Source organism: Myotis davidii, unplaced genomic scaffold, assembly GCF_000327345.1.
Source record: "Myotis davidii unplaced genomic scaffold, ASM32734v1 scaffold71, whole genome shotgun sequence".
NCBI lineage: Eukaryota > Metazoa > Chordata > Mammalia > Chiroptera > Vespertilionidae > Myotis > Myotis davidii.
The window spans coordinates 4,092,925-4,107,164 of NW_006283588.1; the positions used below are offsets into that span (position 1 = coordinate 4,092,925).

General features: G+C 35.4%; 1 protein-coding gene across 5 annotated transcripts in view; it reads left to right on the top strand.

Annotated features, from left to right (window-relative positions):
- The window catches only part of PCM1 (pericentriolar material 1), an 87,804-nt gene that overhangs the window by 37,465 nt on the left and 36,099 nt on the right, over window positions 1–14,240 (top strand). For all 5 annotated transcript variants that reach the window (XM_015565315.1, XM_006753787.2, XM_015565306.1 and 2 more), the window contains 8 exons: window positions 31–171; window positions 897–1,087; window positions 2,562–2,765; window positions 4,953–5,172; window positions 5,278–5,423; window positions 6,160–6,350; window positions 7,361–7,532; window positions 9,514–9,869. In XM_015565315.1, the coding sequence (XP_015420801.1) occupies window positions 31–171; window positions 897–1,087; window positions 2,562–2,765; window positions 4,953–5,172; window positions 5,278–5,423; window positions 6,160–6,350; window positions 7,361–7,532; window positions 9,514–9,869 (1,621 nt within the window). The remainder of the gene's footprint in view (window positions 1–30; window positions 172–896; window positions 1,088–2,561; window positions 2,766–4,952; window positions 5,173–5,277; window positions 5,424–6,159; window positions 6,351–7,360; window positions 7,533–9,513; window positions 9,870–14,240) is intronic.

The following is a 14,240-nucleotide window of genomic DNA, read 5'->3' on the forward strand; positions in this document are numbered from 1 at the left end:
TCCTCATAATGTTTCTAATCCTTTTTTTAGCTGTCAACCACTAGTGCAGGTAATTGTTCCACAAAGAAATATATGCCAGCTGTTACTTCAACCCCAACTATTAATGAAAATGAAACCAATGCAAGCAAACCTGTTTTTGAGCCTGACGATTCTGCAGTAGTAAATAATGAGGTATTGTATAATGTACCCTGTTGTTCTTGAGTCTTAAGTCACATATTGTTTTAAAATTTATTTTTCAAGTACAGTTAAGTATAATATTCTATTAAGGTCCGGTGTATATCATAGTTTATTAGACATTTATATACCTTATGAAGTAATCATCCTGTTAAGTCTAGTACCCATCTGACACCGTACATAGTTATTACAGCATTATTGACTATATATTCCCCATGCTGTGTAAGTCACAGCTTAAGAAGGACACAATATTGGTAAAACATGTTTTTAAATGTAGCCTGTTTGTGTCTTTTAGTTTGGGGAAGAAATTTTTTTTTCCCAAAAAGTAATTAAGTTGGGATCTCTTCAAAATAGTCTTGGTCTTTATTAGCAAATATTTGGTAGAATTATATGTAAAGGATAGTTGCAACAAATAGCAATCATTTCAGTTAAAAAGACCTATCCTTTGGTATTTTCTTTCATTTATATGTGATTTGTAGGAAACATCATAACTTTTTCTAAATAGTTGATATTTGGGTGCTACTTGTTTTCTTTAAGAATTAATGATTGCCTGGTTTTTTCTTATTCATCATTAACATTTTTAACCATGAATATTTCAGTGTAAAAAGAATAGAGTGAGAATAGAAGTATTTGTAGGTATGGACAATAGTATTAGCCTGTTGTCCTTTAAGGAGAAGACAAATCCAAATACTTTAACGTTGCTCTAATTTTTAAATTAATAGCTGTGGTCAGAAATGCGAAGACATGAAATTTTAAGGGAAGAGCTGCGACAGAGAAGAAAGCAGCTTGAAGCTCTGATGGCTGAACATCAGAGGAGGCAAGGTATAGCTGAAACTGTATCTCCAGTGGCTGTTTCATTGAGAAGTGATGGATCTGAAAACCTGTGCACTCCTCAACAAAGTAGAACAGACAAGTAAGAGTTATTTAAATCATTTTTTAAACACCATACCTGTGGCTTGTAGGATAGGCAGCCTTGTTTTCCCTCTTTATCACAGTACAAATTTGATGTGGCAGTGAGGATAATATTTAAGTATCACCTTGGTGCCTCAGTTTCACTAAATTGAGTTCCTTTTTGTTCAAAGTTCTCATAGCATTAACTTTCTTTTTTAATTACTAAGACACTTAATCAAATGGTGATCTAGATTTTCTTGAGTGTATGACCTTTATTTTCTTAGTTAAGTTTTAAGCTTATAAAAAGAAAACTTAGTTTAGCTTTACCCTTGATACTTTGTAGTGCTATTCCGTCAGGCCAGAAATAAGCACTTTTTTTACTCAAATTCAGTATCTGCTATTTGTAAGGTTTCTAAGGATCTTAAAACATTTTGTTATATAAGACATTTAGTTTTTAGGATTTAAGTTTGAAATTTTTATATCAAGAATATTTCTAAAAGACTTGGTCATCTTTAATATCAGTCAATTACTATTTATATAGTAGTATTCAGATCTAAAATTTGGAATTCAAATATGTTGTGACTTTACATTTTGATATTTTCAGATGGCATTTCTGGAACATTGCACCAAGCCTAACTCTTCTTCCTCTTTAAAGAACTTTTCCTATTTGTGGAGTCCCCATACATATTTAGTGATCAAACTACATCTTTAGTATTTTATTCTGTTCTGAATACCACACATTTATACTTCAAGTTCTTTGGATAGTTTTGATAAGCGTCAAGATTTTAGAACATAGGTTCTAGAATTGTGGTACCCAATATGAAAGGCACTAGATATAGAGGTAACTAAGTTAAAATTAAATAAAATAAAAATTTTCTCAATTATGTCAGCCATATTTTAAGTGTTCATTGGTTCTATGTACCTAGTGGCAACTATATGGGACAGCACAGATATAGATCATCACTATTCAGAGAATGGTATTGGACAAGAATGGTATTGATCTAGAAAACTGTCACACAAGGAAAGGAAAGTTGAGGGTTGTTTAGGAAAAAATATTTAGAGCAGTGGTTCTTAACCTTCTTAATGCTGTGACCCTTTAATACAGTTCCTCATGTTGTGGTGACCACCAATTTCATTGTTACAAATTGAACATAATTAAAGCATAGTGACCTATCACAAAAACAATATGTAACTATATATGTGTTTTCTGATGGTCTTAGGGACATTCGACCCCCAAAGGGGTCACGACCCACAGGTTGAGAACCGCTGATTTAGAGGCTATGATTACTGTTTTAACTGGAAGAATTGTTTTATGGAAGGCAGAAGAAATGTATTCTATATATATTTTAGAATACCATTCATAGTTACTAAGATTAAATGAGATTTTATATACGTGCATGTACATGTATATTTGGTACTACAGTGTCTGGCACATGGTGGTAAAGTATTGAGCTCATCTCCAGAATGATCTCTTGTTTTTTTGTCTTAATCTCTAGAACAATGGCAACTTGGGGAGGTTCTACCCAGTGTGCACTAGATGAAGAAGGAGATGAAGATGGTTACCTTTCTGAAGGAGTTGTTCGGACAGATGAAGAGGAGGAAGAAGAAGAGCAAGATGCCAGTTCCAATGATAACTTTTCTCTGTATTCTCCTAACAGCATGAATCATAACTCTTATAGTATAAAGGAAACTAAAAATAGGTTAGTTTCTTTGTTTTATAAAAACTCTTTTTTAAAATATATTTTATTGATTTTTTACAGAGAGGAAGGGAGAGGGATAGAGAGCCAGAGACATTGATGAGAGAGAAACATCATCATTGGAGTTTGGGAAATAGGGCTGAAAGTTCCAACTTCTCTAATCACCTGGCTGGTTTTTCTGGCCACCAGGGCCCCTCATGAAGCCACCTAGAGCCTGCTAAGAGGTATTAGCAGAAACTCAGATATGCTGGAAAGGGGCTCTTTATGAAAAACACAGGTACCCAGGGGATGCCAAGAGTTATAGGAACTCTGCTGGAAACCTGGAACAAATATTTTTTAATTGAATTTATTGAGGGTTTCATGTGTATAATTCTCTTTTGAATTTTTATTTTTTAAATATTTATTAAATTGATTGGGGTGACATTGGTCAACGTGAACATAAAGGTTTCAGGTATGGGTTTCTATGTTACAAAATCTGTATCTTGATTGTGTGCCCACCATCCAAAGTCAAATCTTCTCCTGTCACCTTCTATTAGGACCCCTTTCCTTCTCTCCCTCTAGCCCCTTCCCTCTGGTGATCACCGCACTGCTGTTTGTGTTCATGAGTTATCAGTTTTATTTCCCACATGATTGAAATCATAATAGTTCTTAACTTTTTCTGACTCAATTCACTTAGCATAATGTTATCAAGGTCTATGCGTGTTGTTGCAAATGGCAGTATTTCATCATTATGGCTGAATAATTTCCCATTGTGTATATGCACCACGTCTTTGTCCAGTCTTCTATCGTGGGGCACTTTGGTTGTTTCTGTGTCTTGGCCACCATGAATGATGATGCAGTGATGAACATAGGGCTGCATATATCTTTGTGAATACATGTTTTCGAGTGTTTTGGGTATATACCCAGGAGAGGGATTGCTCGGTCATGTGGTAGTTCTATCTGTATAATTTTTATAATATATTATCTGTATATTGTATTGTGTATTCACCACTCCATGTCAAGTCTCCTTCCATCACCATTTATGCCCCCTATATTTTCTTCTACCTCACCCAAAACCCCTTTCCCTCTGCTAATCCCCATGTTGTCTGTGTCTATGAGGTCTTTTTTCTGTTTTTCTTTTCTTAATCCTTTCACCTTTCAAAAAATACATATATCATATATATTTTTTTGTTAATCCTCACCCAAGGATATTTTTCCATTGATTTTTAGAGAGAGTGGAAGGGTGGGGGAGAGACAGAGAAATATCCATGTGAGAGAGACATATGGATTGGTTGCCTCCTGCACAGAGAGACACGTCAATTGATTGCCTTTCACAGGGCCCCAACCAGGGCCGGAGATCAAGCCTGCAAACAGGTTCATGCTCTTGACTGGAATTGAACCTGGAACTCTTCATTCCTAGGGCCAATGCTCTGTCCACTGAGGCAAACCAGCTAGGGCTCAAAATATATTTTTTATTATTCAACAAGAGTGTTGCCGAGATATATTCCAGCTACACTAGATCAGGATTTATAAGCTTTGATCTTTGCTCTTTTGGGGGAGGTTAGCAAACATTTAAAAATCGTAGAGCCTAGCTGGTTTGGCTCAGTGGATAGAGCGTAGGCCTGTGTACTGAAAGGTCCCAGGTGTGATTCTGGTCAAGGGCACATGCCTGGGTTGTGGGCTCGATCCCCAGTAGGGGGTGTGCAGGAGGCAGCCGATCAATGATTCTCTCTCATCATTGATGTTTCTATCTCTCTCTTCTCCTTCCTTCCTCTCTGAAATCAATAAAAATATATTTAAAAAAATAAAAATCGTAGAGAGAGAAAAAAGTCTGTACAAAGATACTCATTCTGTTGTTATTTACAGTAGTGAAATATATTTGATGAGTAAAAGATGAAGTAATTCCACCTGATGTTGTAATGTGGCTAAGCTTATAACATGAAGAATGGAAAAATGCTTGTGGTGTATTTTTATTTTGCAGTATACAGAATTATATGGACACTTCTGTTTAAGACATTAGTGGAAAACACTGGAAAAGAATAAAATACGATAATTATATAAGGCTAAAAACCTAGAATCTTTATCCCCTTTATTTTTCATGCTTTTTGAGGTTTTCATCTTAAAAAGAGAATACTGGCCTGTGGTTTGTTGCCAGATTTTAAAAGCCAAATAATTATATATGATGACCCAATGCTTTAAATCTTGTATTAGATGGAAGAATAATCGCCGTTTTCCAGAAGATGGAAATTGTCGTCCATTAGCCAAGACAAGACAACAGAATATCAGCATGCAGCGTCAGGAAAACCTTCGGTGGGTGTCAGAACTCTCGTATGTAGAAGAGAAAGAACAATGGCAAGAACAAATTAATCAGCTAAAGAAACAACTTGATTTCAGTGTCAGTATTTGTCAGACTTTGATGCAAGACCAGCAGGTAAAGTTCACTATAAAAGTAAAAATATTTTATCTTGTTTTTGAAGCAGTCCACATTTTTCTCAAGTCATCATTAAAATATTACGAAATATTTTCCTTTCCATAGGCTCTATCTTGTCTGCTCCAAACTCTTCTCACCGGTCCCTACAGTGTTATGCCCAGCAATGTTGCATCTCCTCAAGTGCACCTTATAATGCATCAGTTGAACCAGTGCTACACTCAACTAACATGGCAACAGAATAATGTACAAAGGTAATTAGTTTCTTGGAAATAGTGACACTCCATAATAAGTGCTAAAACTGCCCTAACCGGTTTGGCTCAGTGGATAGAGCGTTGGCCTATGGACTGAAAGGTCCCAGGTTCGATTCTGGTCAAGGGCATGTACCTTAGTTGCGGGCACATCCCCAGTAGGGAGTGTGCAGGAGGCAGCTGAATTGATGTTTCTCTCTCATCGATGTTTCTGACTATCCCTGTCCCTTCCTCTTTGTAAAATATCAATAAAATGTATTTATAAAAATAAAAGTGCAGTGCTAAAACTGAGCAAAGATGTTGCAGTTATCTTCTGGGACAAAGGGTATGAGACAAATTATATATGCAAATATTCTCTGTCACCTGAGAATTTTATAAGCAGTGATTTGTCCAATATTCCCCTTCAATATTGTGGACTTGTCTTTAAAATTTTATACACTTACATTAGGTGAATTATATGGTGTGTAACATACCTCAATACAGCAGCAGACAAGACAAGAAAAAGAGTTTCTTACAGTTATACCTACTATCTAATAGAAGTGGTAAGTGCAGTTTTTGATCCTAAGGCTAAGTTTATTGAATTAAGCCTGCAGGACAAGCAAATATTTGTTGTAGTGAATATCAGAGCAGTCAGTCTGATTTGCATGAATCACTTCTTACACATATCTTTTCTGAATGTACTGTAAGTAGATGTTAATATAACTGATTTTTAAATTACCAACTTCTTAAATTTTTTTAGGTTGAAACAAATGCTAAATGAACTTATGCACCAACAAAATCAGCATCCAGAAAAACCTGGAAACAAGAAAAGGGGCAGTAGTGCACCACACCCTCCTTCTCCCAGTTTATTTTGTCCTTTCAGCTTTCCAACACAGCCTGTAAATCTGTTTAACCTACCTGGGTTTACTAATTTTTCATCATTTGCACCAGGTAAGTGACTGAAAACCTAAAGGAAAAATAAGAACAAAAGCGTTTTAGAGTATTGTTTGTCTATTGCATGGATATTTATTAGTCTCTTTTGGATTGGTAGGAAATGCTCGCAAAGAAAGTTAGAAACTCTTTTCTACTTTGATTCTTATAGTGAAAATTTGAGTTTAATATGGTTGCTAATGGAATTAAGTAAACAATTATGAATTATTGCTGTTTTATATCTTTGATTATTTAACGACTATTAAGGAGAAAGGGAATTGATATATCCAGTGGCTACTGTACATCAGGCACTGTGTAAAACATAGAGTAAAGATGAATAACATGTTCTTGTAGAGGAGCTTCATGTCTCGGCAGGGAGATATACTGCTAGAGTAAAGGTGAGTGCTTAGTTTAGGCTTACATTTAATTTTATTTAGCTTAGGCTTCTATTCAGACTTTTTTTCTGCACACATTATGTGCCAGACACTATATAAATGACTGGGATTCAAAGATGATTAAGACTAATGCTTTAAAGAATTTAATGTCTAATGAGGAAGCTAAGAATGTTAATTAATGCCTAGTGCAGTACCACAGATACAAATGAGGTGAGTGACCTATTCTTACTTGGGGCAAGAGATCATCAGGAAATGCATTTTTTCCAGAAAAATGTTATTTAAGCTCTAAAAAATGAATAGAAGTTATTTCCAGGGAGTAAAAGGGAAAGAAAAGGCTTTCTAATCAAGGAACCACTTAGAGTTATAAAGATTACATCTATTTTATAGTGTTGTTTTAAGCATTGAATGAAATAACATGCAGAGTGCCTGCAGTAGAATCTGACACATTGTTATCACTAATGCTGCAACAGAGTGGGCTGAGCTATAAACTGTGATTTAATAAATGACTTAGTTTATTTTAATTAACAATTTCTTGTTTTGGTAAATCTGAATGGCACATTTAATTAAAACTGTCTTATTTCATATTAAGGCTAAAGGTACTTTATTGTCATCTTAGTTATTGCTTTTATTTACTAGGTATGAATTTCAGCCCTTTATTTTCTTCTAATTGTGGAGATTTTTCTCAGAATATTTCTACACCCACTGAACAACAGCAACCATTAGCCCAGAATTCTTCAGGGAAAACAGAATACATGGCCTTTCCAAAACCTTTTGAAAGCAATTCTTCTATTGGAGCAGAAAAACAAAGGTAACTCAATTGTAAACATAAGTCATTATGTTTAATAGATCACATTAATCTCTTTTTTTTTTATTACATCTAATGATATATAATTTGAAAACACAATTGGGGAGTATGTTTGTGATTGTTTGGCCTGGCAGTGGAGGGATTATGAAACTTTGACATCTCACCAGATGTCTCTCAGGCATATACCTGCCCTGGTACAAGAGCAGTTCAGAGTTTCGATCAGGGTATCCTATGAGATTCATTTTGAAAAGATAAGACCTTACCCATACAGTGTCTTTTGGGCTTGATTTGATATCTGTCTAAGTTCACAGATTTCAGTAAAAACTAATACTAATTAGTAGAGGATAGTTGTAAAGTGATGGCATTTTATTTTGATTCAGAACTCCTGATAAGAATGAGTTCCTAAGGCCTATCCAAATGTAATGTTGAGTACTGTTTTATTATAGAGACAACTTTAGACAAGAAAGTTGTAGTGATATATGGTATCACTTCAATTAGGAGTCCTATGATTGACCTCTCTGACTTTGCTTTTATTAGCAGTACTAACCATTTTTTCTATTAAATCTCATGGTGCTTTGTAAAAGAGTCTAACTGTTTAATGTACAGTTGTCATTCAGAAATAATGGCTGAGTGAATCTCCGTAATAAGCAATAAACATTTTTTCAAAGCTTTAGTAAATAGCCTACCTTCTGTAAAGTTCCTGCTTTCTGTAAAGTTCCTACTTCATTATTATCCACATTTTATATATAATTGATAGTAAAAAAGCATGACTATGGCTATCTAATATTGTTTTAGGTATTTGACCTACTTCAGATTATACCTAATCTCCTCCCCAAAATCTCAACTAGTATAGGTTCCCTGAATTGAATGGCTGGAGATAATAAGAGGTCAGGTGGAAGATTATAATCTTGAGCTAAGGTTAGAAAACTTTTCCTATGAAGGACTAGGTAGTAAGTATTACTGTGCCTTTCGTACCCATTCATCTCTGCCATTTTTGCACAAAAGCAGCCATAACAATATATAAACACATGAGTGGCTGTGTTCCAACAACACTTTATGGGCACTGAAACGTAAATTTCATATACTAGTAATTGTCACAAGCTTGACTCCTTTGATTTTAATTTTTAACCATGTATGATTTTATTTTTTCAACTATAAACATCATATTAGCTCTCAGGCCATACAAAAAAACAGCAGGCTCAATTTGGCCTGTAAACTAGTTTGTCTAACTTCTGTAAGTAAATCGGTGTCTCCCAAATTACTCTTTTATATGGAACCCTGTTGTTCATGTCAGGTTCTGTGATAAAAAGTTTTGGACATCTCACTATGTTCCCTTTTAAGACATTTTATAAAGTACTTTGGTGTATTAAAAATTCTGAGGAATCCTGTAGACCTGTTCCACTTTGTTTTGACTCTTTTTTTCAAATTAGATGACCAGTGAGTACCTATTAAAATATTAAGGATGCCAGTGTTTAGCAGGTAAAATTTGAAAATGACACTGGACCAATAGAACTAAACTAAACTATACTTGATGTGTGGAGAAAGAAATTACTATATGCATGGCCATTATTTTTATCAAATTCTGGTTCTAGTTGAACTACTGTGACACAGATCCATGTATGTTTCATACCCTCTGCTTCAGCTCTTTCTCAGCTCTTCCTCCACGTTTTTTTGTGTTTTCCTTATATATCCCATTCTTTCTTGGTTTTTCTTTCGTAGTCTTTTCTGTTATGAATGCTAGATCTTTGGTTTGGGACTTTTGCCAGTGAGAAGTGTTTAATATTAAAGTTAGGTAATTTAGAACACTAGCCTGTAACATATTTACATATTTAATGCATATTTTGTGAAAATATTTTTACAGTCTTTTGATGATTTTATTTGCTGAAATCTAATAAACTATAAGTTAAGTACTATATCTGAAGTTTTTGATAAACATAGAAATGTGTCATTGTAAGCTCTAAAAGCTTATTTTCATTGGTGTAAGGAATCAAAAGCAGTCCACAGAGGAGGCGGAAAACAGTAGGACACCATGGTTATATGATCAAGAAGGTGAAGTTGAAAAACCATTCAAGACTGGATTTGCAGTGTCTGTAGAGAAAACTACAAATAGTAATCGCAGAGATCAATTAGATACCAGCACGAGAAGACGCCAGTTTGATGAAGAATCCTTAGAAAGCTTTAGCAGCATGCCTGATCCCGTAGATCCAACCACAGTAACGAAAACGTTTAAGGCAAGAAAAGCATCTGCACAGGCCAGCCTGGCATCTAAAGACAAAACTCCCAAGTCAAAGAGTAAGAAGAGGCATTCTGCTCAGCTGAAAAGCAGAATTAAGAATAGTGGTAAGTATTTAAATTTGTTGACTATTGATCAGTGTGAATGTTGGTAACTTTATTCTGGCATATTTAATTTCAGTATGGTTAGATGGGTGGGCACTGTTCTAGATATAAACATTGCATTTCTTTTTTTGCTTCTTATATATCTTATATATGTGGTTACTGTGAACTCAGAAGATTTTTTTCCAAATCTTGTAGGTTACTTAAAAGTTGCTAAAGTCCAAGTTTTACTATTATATTTTAATATTACATCTTGTCCTACATTCAGCACTTAGTCATGCTTCTGGTTAGGTCCTTGATTTGATTTATTTAAAGAAATGTGGGCCTCTCACTACATTGCAGTCTTTGAATACCATATGAAACTGCTTTAAAACAAGTCTGCTCTTAGCCTTCCTGAACCTTAGTTAATAAGGTTTAACATTAACCTATATTTTATTGAATCTGGCTATCAAATATCACATAAACGTTCTCTTTATAGTGTTAACTACATGCCACTTTAAATGTTTTTCTCTGTGATTTTAAACATTTTTCTATGATTTTTAAATAATTTAATGAAGGTTACACTAGGTCTGGGGAGGGACCTGAAAGTCTGCGTTCCTAATGAGCTCCCATGTATTGCCGGTAGTGGTCTGTGGACTACACTTTGAGTATCAGGGTCTTACAGGATCCTTAGTAAACATGTGGCCATATCTGCCTAGCCCTGGAAATACTGGTGTGTTTGTATTTTCGCTCGAAACCCCTTTATTCTGAGGAATTATGCTTTTTATATATGCAATGCAGCTTTTTTACTACAAGGCAAAGATTAACATTCTGAGCTACATGCTCTCTTTTCTCATATTTAAGTATAAAAATACCTGCCAAAACATGTGTTCACATTTGATCAAGACCCATTTGTAAGACACCTTCACAAAAATAAAAGACTTAATAGCATAACCAAACTAATATGTAATAAAATCAAGTGAGTCAGCTAAATTCTTGGTATTCAAACTGTGAGTTATGGAGAGCAGATAGCATCACTAGAAGCTTATTACAAATGCAGACTCTTGGCTCCTCTTGATACCAACTGAATGGGTATGCATTGTTTTTCAGTGTGCACTTTAGCAAGATTTGGATGTCTTAATATGTATAGATATATATAAAATCTGAGAAACATTGAGCTAGGCCATAATTTATGTTGTTTTTGTTCTCTTGATGGCACAGGAATAACATGATCTCTTAGAAAAAAGAATGTTTACTCTGTTGTAAAGGAAGTGGTAAGGGAGATGAAGTGATTGGAGAGAAGATTGGAAAGCATTCCAAACAAAGTATAGAGTCAGAACAAAGCTGGAAGAAGAAATGAGAGGAACTGGGGTAGGACTAGGAGACAACAGATAGACCAGTGTACTGGGACTTGGTTGCTGTCTTGAGAGATGTAGTACAGATAGTTGTGCTGTCGCAGATTTACTAGACTGAACTATGGGGATGTTTTTTGTTTGTTTGTTTTTTAATATATTTTATTGATTTTTTTACAGAGAGGAAGGGAGAGAGATAGTTAGAAACACCGATCAGCTGCTTTCTGCACATCTCCTACTGGGGATGTGCCCGCAACCTAGGTACATGCCCTTGACCGGAATTGAACCTGGGACCTTTCAGTCCGCAAGCCGACGCTCTATCCACTGAGCCAAACGGGTTTCGGCTGGATGGTTTTTTTTTTTGCAAATTTGACAGTCTTACAGAAGTGGCATGCTAAATCTTTGTTTAACTTTGTCTCCTGTGATGGTAATGTATTTTAATCTTTACAAACTCTGTATATGTAAAGATGCATGTTACTGTATGTGAAATAAGATTTTACAAATTATGTGATGATTATCTTTTAAACTTCATTCACATTTACACTTACTGAGTTGAACATGATTTCTTGCCTTGCTGGATGTTAACAAACCTATCATTTGGTTGCCAGACCCATAATTTGGTTATAGTCCACCAGGTCCATTTCCTCTTTTGATATGATTAGAGAGAATAAGAGCATATATTTTAGATAGTCCTCATTTTTTTTTCTTGGAATTTTGGGTAGAATTGTTAATGTGCTGACTTGTGGGTTCTGTCCATACCTGAATCTTTTCATTTCTTCCCTTCTCCCCCTCCTATGACTCATTAATGAAGATTGAGATGAAATAGATGTTAAGCATTAGGCACGGACTGTAAAGAAACAGCCCTTTTTAGATTCAGAGAATTTATTACTTATATAAATAGAGAAAGGAGAAGTAGCTAAAGGTGCCAGCTCCCTATGTCATTTGTTCCACACATCATAAGGGCAACACTTGAAACAAAAAGGGCTAGATGACAAGTATAACATACATGGGTGGTAGACACCTATTGGTGAGGAGCCAAGGCTTATGCTGTAGCTAAGCCACTCTGTAGGATGCAGTTGTGCCCGTGGGGTAGCAGAAAGGTGGCATGTCCTCAGAATCAGGGAGAAGAAGGAAAACGCTCAGCAGTTTTCCAGGGAAAGGGGAAGGCGAGTGAAAATGACTACATAGCAGCTTCTTACAAGCCGCCTGTGTTCTTGTGTTCCATGTTCCAAGAGGATTATTATAAGGCCTTCTGTCAAGGCTTAGAGTCAGCTGCAGTTCTTACTTTCCTGTGTGGCTTTTGTGGATACATGCAGAGTCCCAAGAGTGCCATGGCTGAGCTGTTTACCTACAGTGGACACAGCTAGAAGTACTGTTTCTTCTAGCTATGTCAGCCACTCATGCTGAGAAAAATAGAGTGAGTGTAAGGAAGGAGTGATGAAGTGGGATAGGGGTAACACTTTTACAGTAATGAATGTCATGTGTTGTTATTCTGGCTGACTTAGCCAGTGTTATTCTGAAGTATTATTAACTTCCATTAAGTCTCCTGTTATCCCTGGAGGATTACTATCAAAGTACCCAAGAGAGAAATAATTCAGTCACACTAGTATCTTACCTTTGGAAATCTAGCCCTTGATGTTTTTCATTTGGGACTCAGAACACCATAGTTGTGTGTGTGTGTAATCTTTTTATAGCATTTTAATTATAGCTATTTAATTTTTAGTTGCAGCTGTTTTGGAAGGTGAATTTATTTTTGAAGTGCCTACTGGGGCTACCCAAAGAGAATTTTGTGTATGCCACATAATGTATATTTTAATTTTCTATTAGAATTCATTCAGCTCTTTTTTATTCAGTAACAGTAGTTAGAAGCTTAATTTCATGAATGTTGTGAAGGTCAAACATAACCAAGAGAGCTCTTTTTCCTGTAAGTTTTGAACTGAATGAATGAGCATGGCTAGACTTTATTCAGAGAGACCAATGAAGAAACCAGGAACCTAAATATAAGTCCTAACTAGAAAAATGGCTTTAGAAATAGAAAGGGAAGGCTGACTCCAGATAGGATATCACAGAGAATAAATTAACTATATATTGGGGACTTGTTATTAGAGCAGCTGCTGTGAGCGGGGGGCTGTAAGCAGCAAGGCTTTATTTAGGGTCTGCTGGCTCTTTGAGAGTATATCTAGGGCAGAGATCAAAATTCTATGGTTCTTGGGAAACATTTGGTTGAGGAGATCCATGCAACTCTTTCTGTTGTTGAAAACTCCCTATGCTGTAATTTACATCTCTGTGACTATTCTGTAACTTACAATTCATTCATATTTCTCAATCCCTTCACCCTTTTCACCCAGCTTCCTCCCCACCCTCCCCACTCTGGCAGTGGCTCTCTGTGTCTGAGTCTATTTCGGAGAACCCAAGAGATACTGAAGTTATAAAATAATTTTCTCTATTATAGTAATCCCCAGTAGAAATGGAAGTGGGAGGAAATACTCTCATTTTAGTATCCAAAACTACTGGGGGAAATTTTTCTTAGGAGTAAATTTAACAAGGAAAGTCCTAGTTCTGTAAAATTTTATAAAATGTTTTTGAAGAACACGAAACAAGATTGAACAAATGAAAAAACACAACCATGCTCTTAGATGAGAATAGATAAGCTATTAAATATTACTTCTCAAATTAATAAATGCTTTCAATGTGATTCTATTTTGAATATCCAAAGATTGTTTTTGAAATTTGGGGAAAAAATTTTACTGCTTATCTAGAAGGACAAATGTCCAAGAATAGACAAGGAAAACTAGGAAGGACTTGCCTTACCAGTTGTTAAAACACACTGTAAAACTTTTGTGGCTAAAAGAATGAAAATGGCATTGGAATAAATAAGTTAAACAGAAAACCCAGGAATAAAACCCAATAAATATGGATATTTAATATGTTAACCAAGATTACATTTTATTTTTTAAAAATATTTTTTGTTAATAGTATTACAGATATCTCCCATTTTTCCCCTCTTCCTCCCCCCTCCCCCAGTTTCTACCTCCCCTTTCACCTC